Genomic DNA, 16,953 nt, shown 5'->3' on the forward strand with positions numbered 1-16,953 from the left:
ATGCGGCGGTGCTGCAGGAATAATCGTTTGCATGTGGAGCGTGGTAGATTGTGGTCCATGGATGGGCTGAGCCATCACGCTGCACTGATAGACATACAGCAAAGTCCATAATGAGCACAGATCCTTCCCATCTAATGCAAATAAGCTGTCCCCACTACCTGTGGTCAGAACTGATGCAAATCATGCCTAATACTCGTATAAATCCCCGAGAAGGAACTCTTAAATCCAAGGGTTTCACCTTGCCGTGTGCATCCTGCTGACAACTCCAGGCAAGGATTAATACTTGGATAAACAAAACAAAACAAAGGATTCTTCAGCTGCAGCCAAAGGTATTGAGTCAGACAACGTATTGTGATGACTGGCAGGCTAAGAGAATGAAAGCAGGAACCTTCAGTAAGATTCAGAGCAATAAAAAGCCTCGTCTGACCCAAGGGAGCTTCGTTTGAGGTAAAAATGGCAAACGTTTCTCTCACCTCCTTCCCCTGAGCTTTATGTCACATATGATTGCCTAAATTTCAGATTTCACATATATTTTTAACCATAATAGGAGATTTTAATTGAGCCTATTTGTATCTGTTTTATGTATTTCAAAGACTTAATGTGTGAATCTTTTCCCCAGGCCCCACTGACAAACTGTGACTGATTCCATTCTGTGACAGAAATCAAGAATCGTCTGGTTAGGAGTGTGTGTGCATAATTTTTTGTCTTCTTGTCATCTCTTTGAACACAGAGAAAACAAAATACTTCAGAACCGCACACACACTGCTGAATGGTACACAGACTATAAAGTTATTCTCATAACAGTTTGCACTGCAGAGACAGAGGCATTATGCTTGGGGTAGTTAAGTTTACCCTCTGGGTGATAACAGGTCTGCTGGCTGTGCTGACCGTCTTATTTAATGTCTACATCTTTGTGATGTGCCTCTGGAACTACAAGCAGAAAAAGCAGTTGGGTCCCAGTGATACCATCATCATGGCTCTGTCGGTGGCGGATGTGGCTCATCAGCTGGCCTGTTACTTCTGGATGACCATGGTTGAAGTGGACAGAGAGTGCCGCATCGCCCAGATTATCTACGCCGTCATGCTACAGTTTATCTTCAGTGTCAAGTTCACCATTATGTGGGACACCAGCTTTCTCACCTTCTACTACAGCACCAAGCTGGTCAGCAGGCCCAATCAGTGCTACACACACATCCAGAATGCCATCCTCAAGCATGTCACCTTAGCCATGTTTCTCATCCCTCTGTGTGGCCTGTGCACCTGCATGCCCATGCTGGTGGTATTTCATACTGAACAAAATGTCACAGAGACGAACGAAGACTGCGGGGTTTTAGTTCCCAACACCAAGGCCGGCCTGGTTTATGATGTCCTTTATTTGTTCCTCGCTGATGTACTGCCAGGGCTGCTCATGATAAAATGCTGCATCTCCATCTCTGTCCACCTGGCCATCCATCTCCGCCACATGAAAGCCAGCACCAACGGGGCGCACCTCCCAAAGCTGGGCTCCCAGATGAGGGTGATCGAGATGGCTCTGTCTATAGTGGCCATCTTCATTGTCTTCCTCGTGGTTGACCTGTATGCGAACTATCAAATAGTGGTGAACCACGAGAACGACATCACGCTCACGTTCCTCTTCACGTCCGTCTACACGGCTGTCAACGCCATCGTGCTCATCTATGGTAAAAAGACGTTTTGGAAAGCTCTGCTACGTGAATATAACGTCCTCTTGGATGTATATCCATGTCTGTCTTGTCTGAAGGTGCCTGAACAAAAGGCTAAAGCCAGCACTCCTGTAAAAGTCCACAACTGAAAAGCCAATTTGCTTTGTGCTGGAGGTCTTTGTGCTGAAATCAATTGGTCATTGTCTGTGCTTATTAAGAACTTTGAAGTAACTTATTCTTTTATCTTCTGTGCGAGCAATTTCAGTAATGGCCACTGTCTTGCTGAATAACATAATTGCAATTTCTTACATCAATATGGGATTTTAGCTGTGTTACACAGTTGGAGCAAGGGAAGCACAAGCGTTGAAGTGATGCACACAGCTGCTAGGTGACCATCCAAATCACAAGCTCATCAGACTGCACCTATGAACATTAATATTTCAGCAGAACAAATAATAGTCAGGCCTGTAAAATAGATCCCCAAGCATGGCTGCCTGGACATGATGTAACTCTGTGCCCATCTCAAAATGTTAAAAAATACATGTGACTGTGGTGAGAGTACAGAGCATATTAATAAAACAAGAAAGTACGCACAACTTGATTTTTTTTTTCCTCTCAGCATCACAGAGGATTTGAGGGTTTTTCCTCTGTCGGGTTGCAGATAGTTAAAGCTGCACATGTGGGACTACAGTAGGCTGCATGTACAGTGCCTTGCAAAAGGATTCAGCCCCTGTTGGCTTTTTTACCTATTTTGTCACATTACAACCTCTAATTGCTGGACTTTATGGAAGAGTGATCAGAAGAAAGCAATTACTTTTAGCTAAAAATAAGAAGGCATGTTTTGAGTTTGCCTTTTTGCAAACTCAAAACCTGTACCAGTCTGTAATAGGTTTGAGACTAGGACAGAGGTGCATCTTCCAGCAGGACAATGACCCAATATACTGTTTATGCAACACTTGAGTGGTTTAGGGGGAACATATAAATGTGCTGGAATGGCCTAGTCAAAGTGTACACCTCAGTCCAACTGAGAATCTGTGATCAGACTTAAAGAATGCTGTTCACAAGTACAAACCATCAAACTTGAAGGAGCTGGAGCAGTTTTCCCCGGAGGAATGGGCAAAAATCCCATTGGCAAGATGTGGCAAGCTCATAGAGACTTATCAAAAATGACTTGCAGCTGTGATTGCTGCCTAAAGGTGGCTCTACAAAGTACTGACTTTAGGAGGGTGAATAGTTATGCACCTTGATGTTTTCTGCTATTTTGTCATATTTTTTTGTTTGCTTCACAATAAAACAAATAATCACATCTTCACATTTGTAGGCATGTTCTGTAAATTAAATGACGCAAACCTTCAAACAATCCATCTAAATTCCAGGTTGTCAGGCAACAAAACATGAAAAATGCCAAGGCGGGCGAATACTTTTGCAAGGCACTGTAACTGGAAGGTTGCCAGGCCCAACACCTGCACTATTTGAGAGAGAAAACATGAACCTGATGAGGAAAAGCACTCGCAACCTCCTCTCCTCTGGCGTGTCTGTTCGTTGCCCCTCAGCAGAAGTGTGTGTGCAGACACACGTCAGCTCCCAGGTGCGACTGTGTGTTGCTGCAGCTGCAGCTGTAGCTGTGGATGTGAAGCTGGGCGTTCCTGAAAAGTGCACTCATGCCCAGCCAAACCTACCCTGAGTAAATAGAGGTTCAAGAAATGCAGCAGACCTCTTTGCAATGCTACATTAGTTCACACCCTCTGGCACCACCTAGTGAGGTTCAAAGCAGAGATACAATAGTGCAGCTAATCCCACTCCACACAGACGCTCGGGATCCCTCAAGCAGCTAAATGGACAAAGTAAGAAAGGGCGTATTTTCCTTTGATGCGGAGGAGTTAAGTCGGACCGAGGGAACGGCTTCCATGCCTGCTGTCGTTCTCGCTCGGTGGGAGGGAGCTGGGTTCAACACGACGGCCGAGAACGGCTCGATATGACAAAGTACTGGCCGTTTATGACTGTAATGCTCAAAATGGAATATCATTCTCCATCTTTGCCCTTTTTTGTTTGGGAAATGGCAGTGATGTACAAAGTACTTAAACGGTTTGCTGCACTTACAACAACATAAAAAATAATGATTAAATAGCAAAAGGACAAGTATCAACAGCAAAATGTGCTTCCAGTAGCAAAAGGGAGTAAAAAGTGGTCCTGAGTCATCACAAAAATGGCCCCTGAGGCTGATATTTGATTATATGTATAGAAATATTAGACTGTTAATGCTGTTTTTAAGCAACTGGGGCTAGTTTTGAGAATTGTATCCAAGTAATTTTAGCTTATGTCTGATGTTATGATTAATGGTCTAGAAAAAAAGCAGCTACACAACAGCTCAGCTCCTTATTTTTGGACTTTTATCTTATCGTTTTGTTTTTGTAGATTTCCACACGGTTTATTCAACACTACAGTACAAAATGATTTAAATGAGACATAAAAAGTACTATGAAAAAAGTAGAAAAGCAATATGATGCTGTAAAAAGAAGCATACATATATAGAAGTTTAAAAGAGTAAAAGAGAATAAAAATAAAAAGGAGATAATATAAAATGTGATATGAATGAACAGATTAACTGAGAGGTGGAGTTTTTTATGTTTGGTCTGGAACAATGTTTAGGTAGGTGGTTTGAGTCACAGTAACATCCACACAAATGCCAGGACCCAGGGTGAAACGTTGCACTCAAACAAGATGATCGGTTTTACACACTACCAGTGGATTTTACACTGCCTGGCCAAAAAAAAAGTCGCCACCTGGATTTAACTAACAAATAGGTAAGAGCCTTCCATTGGATAATTACTGCAGCGATGAATGTGTTTCAGCTGCAACAACTTATTTAAGCACCAGCTGATGCAGTGAGGAGCTTCTCATTTCTTAAACAACCATGTTGGAAGACATATCCTGTGGTCATGGAAAGGATGTTAATCTGTGTCAGAAGGGTCAAATTATTGGCCTGCATCAAGCAAAGAAAACAACTAAGGAGATTTCTGAAACTACTACAAACAGAGTCCCAAGCATTATTAAAATCTGAAGGATAGTGGTGAACCATCATCTTTGAGGAACAAATGTGGTTAGAACAAACTCTTATATTGTAGGAAATCAACAGTAGAACTCACGGCTATGTTAGTGAAAGTATATGTCAGTGTTGTATTCACAGCTTGTTTCCACTACCCCCAAGAGGCCAAACATTCTTGCAGGTTTAAAAAGCTGATAATCAGCTTTTGGTTTTTTTTTCTCAATGTGTTATAGCATTTTTTGTGCATGTAAAAGGACTGAAAATTTACAAAAAACAGTTATTCTCTCCCATTAAAAATGTTTGCCTGAAACGCCTCATCTGAAGTTCAGGCTTTTCTTCTGTTACTTATTTACGTCAACATGAAACACATTTCACAATTTGCTGAGTAGTTAGTTTATCACGCCCTGAAAGAATAATCAGCTTCCTGGCAACCTGCATTATGTAACCAATAATACTTCATTTTGATTGGGCCAACTGACCAATCAGAGCAGAGTGCGCTTCCCAGAGGGCCTTAAAGAGACAGGAGCTTTGCACAGAAGGTGAGAAATACAATGTGTCCTTTGAACATAAACACTATAAACCTATTCTAGTAGATCTTAAAATGTGCACAATATGGGCTCCAGAGGGGAAATGTTTCAGATCTGCAGTCACTAGCCTCACCAGTCTCCAAAATGTTTATTTTTCTCTTATGTATTGTTTGTTTGTTCTCCATCAACTGGTTGAGGCAGATGGCCTCCCTCCCTGAGCCTGGTTCTGTGAGGTTTCTTTGCCCCTCCCAGTAGATGGGAGGCTTTTTGTTCCTTTCTACCGTCACCGAGTGCTTGCCCAAAGGGAATCCAAAAGAAACTTTGGATTTGTTGAATTCTTTGTTTAAAACTTGCATGGCCTTCCCCTTATTATAAAGTGCTATGAGACGACACATGTCGTGAATCGGAGCTACATAAATAAAACTGAACAGAAATGTGCAGGAAGTACTAATGATTCATAATCATCTAAAACAAGGAACACCCAGACTAGACTAGATTTTTCAAGGCCAATTAAAAGTAAGTAAAGTTGCCTTTGAAAAACTTTAAAAATCTTTCATTTTTCTGCAAAATCTTAATCTGTAACGTAGTTAGATGGAGACTGAAACAAACTATTTTTCCCTACGAAATTAAAAGAAAAAACAAGGCCACATAACAAAAGAAATACTCAAGTGAAGCATAAGTGTCTATAAATTGCTCGGTATAAATGTTAAAATGATGTGTAAACATTTGTAACCATGTTCTGGAAAAATGCTTCAAACGGCTTTCCAATAAATTCTCTCAAGAAAATGAAATTGTGCACGTGACCTCCGACTGCAGAACAACTCAAACACAGTTGTCAGCAATGTAAATGAGAGAAACAAAGCTGTCGTGATTTATATGCTCAGAATCTGTGCAGTATGAAGTTGTAAACCGTTGCTTTATTTGCATGAGTAAACATCACTTCAAATGTTTATTGCTCCTGAGACTTTCAGGGGGGAGTGATACTCTGAACCTCACTATCTGACAGGAAGGAAAAGGCTATTAACAATCCAGATTAGCAGGACCAGCACCCATCACACAAACCCTATAAACATCTTATAAACTCCTCCCTGCAGGCGGCCTCAGCAGATAACGCCCCGTCAGCTCGTGCATCAGTGGGAGCCAAAGTGGCACCGCTGACCTACACCTACTCTTATTGTATTTGAAATCACCAGTTTTATGACAGTTTGTTGGATGTTTTGAGCTTGACTGGGTAGTTTTTCATGCTATCACAAGCATCTAAATGACTGTCTGCGTGAGCTCTGTGTTTCCAATGTGGGCACAGAGAATAATCTGTATTCGCTATGTTGACAGGATTGCAGTTAAGAGATGGAGAAGATGCCTTTCTAAAATAATCAATGTCATCAAAAAAAAAAATAATGGGAGTTTGGTGACCTTTCAAAAAGTCTTTATTTTTGTTTAGTCAACAACAACTTGCTCATAAAAAAAGATCCCCATGTATCTCTTGAGGCATTGTTTGTATAAAAGTTCTTTGATGCTTGCTAGGAAATCTGTACTGCACAAAGAAGTTAATCCCTTCTAAAAAAAAACTGGAATCTAAAAACATAACTGAAATACTGACTTAATTATAGATTCAGTTTGATCATTTTCAAAACACTTTACATGCATAGATTTAGCACTCTGAAGGCACATGAATTGCATTGCAGTGTACAGTAAAGCAGTATGTGGAAATTACACTAATAATTACACTGCATTAAAAATAAACCCTCTCTGTACACACTGTGTGTGCAAAACTATGGAAACATTACATTTCATGAATAGCAATAATTTAAATTTTAATAATGATTTGATTAAAAAAAAGAAAATCTGCCAACACCTGAAATATCAACTAAAGTAAACTTAAGAAGCATTTAAGCTTGTACCATACAGCATTCAGGGTATGAATTTTTGGAGGAAAAATTTGGGAAAATATGCTTTTTACTTTCTTGACGAGTGTCATCTGATCAAATACATACCACTCTTACGTCTGAACAATAAACATGTAGCTGTGGAGCCAGCAGCAGGTTAGCTTAGCTTAGCATAAACACCAGAAACAGCCAGATCGGCCCAGTGTGACGCCAATAGAATCTGCCTACCAGCACCTCTAACACTTGCTAATTAACAAGTCAGATCTCATTTGTTTTTAAAAAAAAAAAAAAAAAAATGTTAAAAATGACAATTTGTGGTTTTATTGAACAAAAACCAAGATGAGAGTGGTATCAAGTGTCTCATCTCTCGGCAAGAACGCAAGTAAGTGTATTTCCCAAATATCAGACTAATTCCTTTAAAGGTGTACTTTGCTTTTCTGGAGAAAGATTGTAGATAAGTAGCTAGTTAACATATTTAGATAGTTAGGATGGGCCTAGTCTGATTCAGTGGGTGTAGACTATTCCTTTCAAGAAGGATTCTCCTCCCCTTCTCCTACCTGTGTATTAATGCTTTCAAAATGCCTATCACAATGGGAAACAACAACAATCATCTCCATTTCCCATCCCTTTACCCCTGCCCTGTGCACGAGCATGAATAATCCCTGAAACACTAAAATAGTGTTGTGTGGATTGGCCACTTTGTTTCCCATTTACAGAGCCAGGGCTGGATTATTTTTCTGCTCACACACAGGACGGATAGTTAGCAGACTACGAGGAGATACCCATTATATTAACTGAACTTGACAAAAACTGCATTGGTCTGAAATTGCATACTCCACCTTTAAGGAAAACATAATTCCATTGAACACCGCCATCAACATGGCGTACTACAGTTTGGAAGCATCGGTTACAGTTTTCAGTTCACCATAAACATCAAAACAAATGCACCACATTCAATAATGCCATCCAGTGTCTTAGAAACATTGCAGTTTAAGAAAATCGCTTTGATCATAATGACAGCATCAAAAAATAACGACATATCAGCTAACAGTTACATTCTGTACATCATATTCCCTGCACTTAATCAAGTTTGACATGTTTCTAATGCAGCTTTTTCCTGATCAAATATGGAATGCAGGTAAAAAGCTTGGGGGGAAATTAGTCATCCAGTGTCACTCCACACACACATAAAAACTTATAATATTGCATTGCAACATTGGTCATTCCTTTTCCCTGCGATTGATTAAAAAAATACACCATACTATCGTTTCCTCAAGGAAAACTGTTTCATTACTGAATCTAAGGCTGTACCTAAAATCATACTGTATGCCCATTTTTGCACAGTAGTACCCTCTTATGACAGTAACCTCACACATATCCTTGCTTGCGGCGTAAAAACAAAACAACAGTTAGAACTTGGAAACAAAGGACTGCTTGGAATTATAAGTGACTTGCATCGGAGAGAAGTTTTTCCAGCGGAATCCTTGCATACATCCCACATAGATGGTCAGGCAATCTGTACCCTACTGAGGCGTTTCCACAATGCCACGAATGAAACTGCATTTTCATCACAGCCAAATCAGAGGGCTAATGAAAATTTAAGGCCTGTGCGTGGGTGTCGCCTTACTGGGGGGTGTGATCGTACGAGGGGAACATTGACTTTCGTGTCTTCGGGGGCGGGGGAGGAGGCTTGCTCTCGACTTTCACTGGTAGCGGAGGAGTAAACTGCGGTGAAGGAGAGTTGGAGTTAGGACTTGAAATACAAATAAAAACAGAATAGTTCAACGTTTACTCGCCATTAAATATGCATTAGTGAGGGGGTGCTGTTTTCTCTGAGCAGATGTACCTCTGTGGAGAACCCCGGGTTGTCAATCTCGTGCGGGTGTTTCTTCGGAGGCATGGGTGGGGGAGTCCCTGGGGTGTCAATGGTATTGGCATCATTGTCACTGAGAAGTGATGAATAACCTACCACGGGAGAGAAGAAATAAAAGCTTTTCAGACCGCATGCATCTGTGAATTTGTGTGTGTGTGACCTGATTAGGGCTACAAAGCAGAATGTGCTTACACAAGGTTAGTCGGCATGATGCTCTCCCTTTTTCTGTGAGCAAGGCATATTTTTAAGAGAAAATAAAGTGATGACATACAGTGCGGTGTCTGTCAGAGTGGCAGGTTTTTGCTACGTACTGGAGCTGCGTGGTGTGTGCGGTGTGTGTGGAGAGGAAGGCAGCGGGCTGAGAGGGTTCGACAGGCTGAGCTGGGATGAAACACCCTGGAACAGTGAGAGGGTGAGCCGTCGGTCTCCTAATTGTAAACTCTTGGGTCTCTGCTGCTTCTCTGGAAGACTCTGGAATGAAGGTGGAAAACAAGATACTGGCTTCCATGTAAAAAAAAAGAAAAAGAAAAAAAAGCCTAAAACAATGGAGCTGCTCCCAATTCACAAATGACAGAAATGTAATGTTAGAATGATACGGTCTTATATAATCACCTGAGTGAAAGTGAAATAAAAACACCACAACACAGACATAAAAATAGCTCTGGCACGTAAAACCTCACCTCATCTGAATCTAACTGCCTCTCCAGCAGGACCTGGGACTTGCTCACACTCCACTCCTTCCGGTTCTTTCTAGCAATCCTGTTGTCCTCCTCTGAGCGAGACAGAACAGAGACCCTGCGATCACTGGGATGGGACAACAAGGAACTGTATGTGAATGACCAGAGGCAGAGAAACAGATGCAACATAATCAGAAAGAGCAACAGAGCTATTTTTTGAGCAAAGAAAAAGAAATGTACTTGAAGTAAACAGTGAATTGAAACTAAGACAGGGTGAATAGGTAGACTGAGGAGGCAGGGAGAGGATGCAGGGACTGACTCTTGGGAGGAAATGCAGGAGGGTCCATCTGAGGATGCAGAGCCGCTGGAGAGGCCTGAGGAGGCGTTAGAGAGGGTTGAGACAGTGGACATGCGACGCAGGGTGGAGGACAGGATGTAGGGCATCACCACCGAGCCCACGCGACTCTTCTTCCTCTCGGTGAGAGAGCACGGCTGGGACACACAAATGGGATTAAGCATCATCGGGGAATCTTGGCAGGGGAGGAGCACAATGACAGGCAAAACACGGGTCACAATAGACTGCCTAAAGGAAGATTTATGGTCCTGCACTAATATAATGTACACTCTGCTTTGAATGAGAATCGTTTGATAGGAAGGCAAGAGGGCCAATAGCTTAAGTTGGCACCCTCTTACATTAAATTGAGTTTGCAGTTGGCAAAATACCAAGGTTATGACGCCATAATGCTTCTCCACTTTCTCCCGAAGGTCTTGGAAGCAAGTAACCAGACGATTGTGTAAGGGCTTCAGCTGCTCTGTCGTCTTCTCCCCGTGGATGCGAATTCCATCTGCCAAGACGGGGATCTGGAGGGAGAGACAAGCACTTAAGTCAAACAAAACGTGCTCTGCTTGAGGCTAGTGTCAATGACAATGATGGTGAAAGGATTTACCTGTAGGGCGATGAGGTGTTTAAGGACCTCGATGCGTTCATGGTCGTCTGGGTGCTCTTGGATGTAGGTGTCTGTAAAGAATGCCTGCAGAGAATGAAAACAGGATGAATATTGGGCAGCTTTTTACGCATGTTCAGTTATAATTTAGCTGCAAGCAACAGGGAACAGGCTTCCACAGCATGACAAAGAAGCCAAAGCGGTTCCCTTATGAATACAATGTTTTAGCACAACAGGCTAGAGGCCAACCAGAAGTCCTGTCTCTAAAAAACAGGATTTACAAATTCATTCATTAGTGTTTTCTGTTCTTTATCGTCTATTGGCGTAGTTTGGCAATGTTTAATAGCATGGTATTCCTTTCCAGATCAGTTACTTTGGTTCTAACTGTGTGTGCAACATGAACGTGATTCAGCAAACAGCTAAGATTTAACAAATACAATGCAGTCTCCAAGGAGAGGGGCAGTGAATCTATTTTTGTGCTGCTCCTCTTGCATAATGAATTAAAGAGTGATTTCAAACACGTACTCTACAAATGTAATGAATTACAAAAAACACTAAAATATCAGGCGGTTTGAGTGTGTGGATGTTCTCCCTGTGCCTGTGTGGGTTCTAACCAAGTGCACCGGCATCATCTCACTATCCAAAGACACGCTGATGTTATCTGGTGATTCTAAACAGGCTGTGGTTCTGAGTGTGAATGTGAGTGTGCTTGGTGGTTTGTTTCCATGTGTGGCCCTGTGATGAACTGGCAACCTGTCCAGAGTGTCCTCTGCCTTTTACCCTAAGTCAGCTGGGATAGACTACAGCACTGCGACAGTATGAAGTAGTGAATAGAAAATCAATAGATGGACTGAAATTTCATTCTTAGCCATCATAACGACACAGTTCTGTTTGACCTTTTTCGACGGCCCGTTTTTTGTTTGTATAATTTCTGGCTGACTGAACTACTACACACTAGCTCAGTGGTTCCAAAAGGAGGGGTCTGGACCTCCCAGGGGGCTGCAGGATGATTTCCAGTCATCAATGAATCAAGCAATAAACACAGATTACAATTTAATGTGCTGATGTCTACAAAATAAAATTCTGAATATACTTGCTGTGCTCCAAGCATAGTGGCCAAGTTTCAATGAATAAAATTAGGAAAAAAATTTGCAATTGACAGGAGCAATGTTTACTTACTACGACAGTTTAAATATCAACATTATTTTGACATATTCTGCAACTATCCTATATTGCTCCCCTGTGAGCAAGACAAGACGGCGCTCCCCTGTGTGCGACGTTGCGTTGCTCTCCGAGTCAAGTTAGCATATCTGTAGTTAATTTGAATTTATTTAAACTTTAGTGTGATTTATTTCAGGGATCTTATTTCTTTTTAATTGTTGCTAAATTATTCTTATTTTGACTCGGAGTCACGTACAAGAATTCCAATGTACCTGTACCGTGATGTACCTCTGCAAATGGCAATAAATTCTATTCTAATTCTATTCTATATTAAACAAGAAAAGCACTCAGAGAGCACTATACTGCACCAAGGCTGCTCAATCGTACCATTTCTTACAGCTAAAATCTTGAAAACATTTGTGGCAGAAGTCACAGCAACATAGAATGTGGCCATTTAATATAGATTTACCCTCAAACAAAGTGACCTTGCGCTGAGCACAGGCGTGTGTTATGCATGTGTACCTTATGTACGGATACCGAATCATCTGACCTAAATATGTAGCGGGTGGCAGGAATTGATGGGACTCAGAAACACCCCCACAATTTAATCAATTGTTCCTTGTATAATGTCGGACAGATAAGTCTCGATAAGTCTGCAGTGGTGGATTTGTAGTAGGATCACAATCATGTGATCGTCGGCAGGCAGCTCACGTAGCATTCACTTGTTGTCAGAGTTACAGAGACGCCGTGTTGCTATCTTGCAATGATAAAGAAATCTTTAACAAAGCCATGGATCCAGACTATAAGCTGCATCACTGCCAAAATCTAATGAGTTGGTCCTTGTGTCATTTCTGACCTTCCCTGAAAATTTCCTCCAACTCCGTCAGCCCGTTTGTGAGTAATATTGCTAACAGATGAACAGACGGACAAACCAACGCCAATCATCACATAACTCCGCCGAGGCTCCACTTCCATGGTGGAGTAACTACAATAAAATAATGTTATTGTTGCTGTGTTCTTTTGTGTTCTCTTTGTGCCCATGTTTGGATAGTTATATTAGTGCATGTGTGTGGTTGTGCTCAACATTTGCCTGCAGGGATACAGAGAGTCATAGGCCTCTAGCACCATTATTTTTACAAGTCAATCATTTATAGGCCTGGCCAACTGTTGAATTTAATTTTCAGCATTTTCCAATTATTAGTATCTTTATTTTGTTAACTAATTCCTGATAAAATAAATTTCACTACTCTGTGTAGTCGAATAATTATCTGCCCACAGTACTGTCTGACTGGATACACAGAGGATTGGCCAGTTGACAGACAGAAAAATGAAATAAAAGTAATTTGTTCCTATGTGTATGCTTATAATTATCTATTCTTATATTTTTATTTATCTAGCACACTTATTACCTCCAGCTTATTCTATTTATCGACTTAATATGTTCATACCAGTTTCATAATAATCATTAACTGCATTAGCCCTGAAGAAAAACATAACAGCCAACCTCTAACTGCTTTAGGGGCTTGGGGCTGAAAAGTTTAGGAACTGAGGCTCACCCACTACACCTGACATTGTCTGGTTAGCATTGTGATATTAGCATTTAGTTCAGCCTCACAGCACAGCGTACATTTTGTCTAGCATGTTACCATTTTTTTTGGTGAGATTTTTCATGATTTTAGTGATTATTTGATGCATTATTTGATTATTTGATGCAAAACAAAGGTGTTTCTGTTTCAAAGTTACTCCAGAAAGACTCCAATGGCCCAGTTAAATCATGCTATTTGTTTCTACATGTGTCTGCAAAGAAAATATAATTAACGAGTCAGACCTTCTCATAGTTGGAGAATCCACCCATGACAGCAGGGTCAACAATGCCACTGAGCATCATGGACAGTGGATTGATGGACAGAGAGCGATCACAGGCTTGTTGCTGCACGAGGTTACTCAGCTTCTCATTGGCCATCTCCATGGTTTCTATGGCGTTCTCCAAAGGACTGATCTCCTCCTGCTCAGCAGAAAACAATTGCATGAGCAATGATCTGTATATGAGAAATATTTCAAGACAAAGAAACTGTGAAAAGAACAGAAACAACACAGCATAATCATCAAAGCTGCTTCTTACCACTGAGACAGATTTGACTTCAAACCATTTGAGAATCCCCGGGAAGCGATAGGCAGTAATGTAAGTTGTTCTCTCAATCCACATGGTCTGTAGGGCAAAATAAATACCTTTGAATTACTAAAGGGTGACATTTTCGTGTCTTTATTAATCTTCAGAGTGAAGTATGTGTATACACAGGGTTGTTTTAAGTATTTTTTTACAATTTATGGCTGTGTACTTACACATATGAGTTTAGTGCTTTAAAGTAAATTCAAAAAGTACTCACTGCAAATTCATTGTCTGGGTCCTTTTCACCTTTCCTGAAGGGCCTGGAGTACTGGAACTGGTCCACTTCATTGGTTCTGTAATAGCTGCAAGAGAACAGGAAAGGACAGCACTGAGCTAGCGCCTTGCCCAGAGAGCTATAAATCCCAGGATATTCACAAGAAAATAAATCAGCCTTTAAGTGTTCTGTTACGCACTTTAATATCTGCTCTGGAACCCCCTTGTCTTTAAACTGGTGCGGCACAGTGAGAACAGGCTTGACAGTAAAGCACTGGATGTCTGTGAAGTTCAGCTAAGGATAAAACCAGGAACAGTGTGGCAGAGCAGAGATAAACTATACTGAATCAGATTTTTTTTTTTTTAAATCTGCAATTGTGAAATAACTCATAGAGCCTACAGCCAGGCTTCCCACTTTGTGAGGCACAGTGGCGCTTTAGGCTAAATGCTAACATGAGCCCGGTCACAGTGACAACGCTGACATGCCAATGATCAGCATGTTTACCATCCTGGTCTACTGTCTTGACATTTGCTAATTAGCAATTAACACAAAGTGGAGCTGAGGCAAATTGGAACGTCAATTTTTGATGTCAAGGAAAAATATTTGTTCATGACTCCTCAGCAAAATGTTTAAAAGTCTCAAACATTATGTTCCAATTTATCCTGAGTGTATTAAATTTTGTGAGACTCCATCATGACATTTCACTCACAATCATAAATATCCATCTCATATCTCCGCTTGAGCCATGCACCAATTGTGCCAAAAACCTGTCATGAACAGACAATGTGACGTTAATGTCACCATGCCTGCCATGGTGGTTACCTGTTTACTTTATGTTTTGTTTGGACAAAAGTTCGTTAAATCTGCCAAATTTAATGGAGACGGGAAAAGAGGCAGAAAAGGGGAATAAAAACCGTAGTGTGGTAGCTCTGTTTGTGATGGTAGTCACATAACTGTGTTGGAGACCCTCAGCTACACAAGTCATAATCTCAGACACTGAGCAAAGAAGAAGGCACATGATTGTGTCTCCGGAATAATATCTATCTTTACATTTTTAAAAGGCAAATCGACAGCTAATATGATAATTACAGTTGCTAAATTTCTTCTTCCTGCAATCTAGACAATATGAAGCAAGACAACAAAGCCAGGACACATTACAAAATTTGAATTATTTTGACTGTTTTCAGTAAACATATTATTGCAGATTGCTTTGCTGAGACTGTAGTTCACACTTTTTACATGTGTTGTCTCTACTGTTTGTGAAGCAGCTTTTGACAAGAGAGCATTCCAGAGACTTTTGTCTGTTTCTTGAAGCACAGAGTGCTTCCAGAAAGATTCTTTTTTAAGATCACATAACTTGCTTATTAACCATAACTGAAGTTATGAATTGGGTCACAAGCCCAAAACTTAATATGTCTAAATACCATTACTCGGCACTGAAATTCAGGTTCTCCCCGTGGGGTTCCGTTTTCTTCTCTTTTGCCTTCCCCTACTCTCACATAACCAGATCTCCACAGTGCTGTGTCAGTGCTGAAGAAGGGACTGGCTGGCATTTAAATGGATTATTCACAAAAAGTACCAAGTAGGCCAGTATTATTTCACAATTCAAAATTTGCAATTTTCAGTGTGGAGTTTGTTGTTTTCTGCAGCAAAAGAGATTGTGAAAATTGTAACACAGAGCTAGCCGAAGGGGAGGAAAATACTTCAGGAAATACTTCACAGAAATGGTATATTCATACCTACATTCTAATTCTGGTGAAGCAGACCTCCCTTCTCCATCAGATTTGACTTATTTAGCCAATTTTTAGCCAAATAACACAACAAGGTAAGAAGGTAACCTTTGTAGCAGCAGAGGTAACAGAGCGTGTTCATCAAATGGTTGTGCCTCTATGTAACACCTTCACATTCTCTATTATTATTGAAGGATACACTGTCCAGAGGAGTTGCTGATGTTGTCTTCAGGAGGCGCTGTGCTGGTCATCCGGACTGCATTTGGGAACTGAGAAAGCAGCTTTAGGCTAAAGTCTTCAAGCCACTCATACTCTTTGCCTCGGTAGATGAACATCTTGTTCTGCAGCAGAAGATTTCAGTGTGAAAAATGGCAAATGAAAGTCAATGAAAAGACAGAATAATGATTGAGCTTATTTTTCATAATGGATGAGAGGTGGGCTTGTGCAACGCCTTGACAGGACTGTATTTATTCTGACATTCACACGTGTCATCAAAAGTCAATAACTTTTATCGGCATTATTGCACATTGCCCCCAGAAATTTTTCAAAAAGTCAGCTCATTGCATAAGCTTAGGCACATGAGGGTTTCCTAAGTCTCGATTTATTGAAATAGGTAATCATTTTCTTACCCTGAGGAAAGAGGGGAATCCAAGGCCATAATATCCAACAGCAAAGTACTCAGGTTGTGGCCGCATTGCATGCATTATATTTTCATAGAACTGGGCTTGTTTTTTCTGTTACAGAGGAAAAAGAAGAAGAGAAGGCTGCAGTACATTCTGTATACAGTATGCTGGAATTAGTTTTTTTTTTATAGTGGTTTCAAATTAAAGCCATTCATAATGATTGTGGATGAAAGAAGTTCCATTTTCTTTTATGGTATTTTCAGAAAAGATGTTTTGGAACACAATTCCACTAAACAACTAACACTGAGAGATTTTATAAATAGATTCTTCATAACAAATTCAAACTAATGAGTTAGTTAAAACCCCTCTTTGAGTTGTCCAACCAGTCGCAACCTTGAACAGGCAGCCGCATCATTCTTGCTGTCAGACTAATTTCATTTA

The 16,953-nt window shown here is 40.8% G+C and overlaps 2 protein-coding genes across 7 annotated transcripts in view; one reads left to right on the forward strand and one right to left on the reverse strand.

Annotated features, from left to right (window-relative positions):
* The first annotated feature begins 615 nt into the window (after nt 1–615).
* Nucleotides 616–3,011, forward strand: LOC111574318 (uncharacterized). Its single transcript, XM_023278853.2, has one exon. It carries the CDS (start codon nt 830–832, stop codon nt 1,808–1,810), a length of 981 nt encoding a protein of 326 aa, XP_023134621.1. The 5' UTR covers nt 616–829; the 3' UTR covers nt 1,811–3,011.
* A 3,633-nt stretch (nt 3,012–6,644) lies between these two features.
* Nucleotides 6,645–16,953, reverse strand: part of dock5 (dedicator of cytokinesis 5) — a 41,486-nt gene continuing 31,177 nt past the window's right edge. For 3 of the 6 annotated variants that reach the window (XM_023278843.3, XM_023278841.3, XM_035952181.2), the window contains 13 exons: nt 16,519–16,623; nt 16,089–16,230; nt 14,359–14,440; nt 14,163–14,247; nt 13,898–13,984; nt 13,604–13,780; nt 10,618–10,701; nt 10,394–10,531; nt 9,990–10,162; nt 9,674–9,818; nt 9,305–9,464; nt 8,967–9,085; nt 6,645–8,845 (listed from right to left, as the gene is read on the reverse strand). In XM_023278843.3, coding sequence (XP_023134611.1) covers nt 8,744–8,845; nt 8,967–9,085; nt 9,305–9,464; nt 9,674–9,818; nt 9,990–10,162; nt 10,394–10,531; nt 10,618–10,701; nt 13,604–13,780; nt 13,898–13,984; nt 14,163–14,247; nt 14,359–14,440; nt 16,089–16,230; nt 16,519–16,623 — 1,599 coding nt within the window. In that variant the 3' untranslated portion in view covers nt 6,645–8,743. Of the gene's footprint in view, nt 8,846–8,966; nt 9,086–9,304; nt 9,465–9,673; nt 9,819–9,989; nt 10,201–10,393; nt 10,532–10,617; nt 10,702–13,603; nt 13,781–13,897; nt 13,985–14,162; nt 14,248–14,358; nt 14,441–16,088; nt 16,231–16,518; nt 16,624–16,953 lie in introns of those variants that run through there. The other 3 variants (XM_023278842.3, XR_002746618.3, XM_035952182.2) reach the window with 3 other exon arrangements.

Source organism: Amphiprion ocellaris, chromosome 6 (assembly GCF_022539595.1).
Source record: "Amphiprion ocellaris isolate individual 3 ecotype Okinawa chromosome 6, ASM2253959v1, whole genome shotgun sequence".
NCBI classification, from domain to species: domain Eukaryota; kingdom Metazoa; phylum Chordata; class Actinopteri; family Pomacentridae; genus Amphiprion; species Amphiprion ocellaris.

What these genes read in the sequence shown, in the direction of transcription:
- LOC111574318 (XM_023278853.2), top strand. Translation starts at nt 830, where the DNA reads ATGCTTGGGGTAGTTAAGTTTACCCTCTGGGTGATAACAGGTCTGCTG.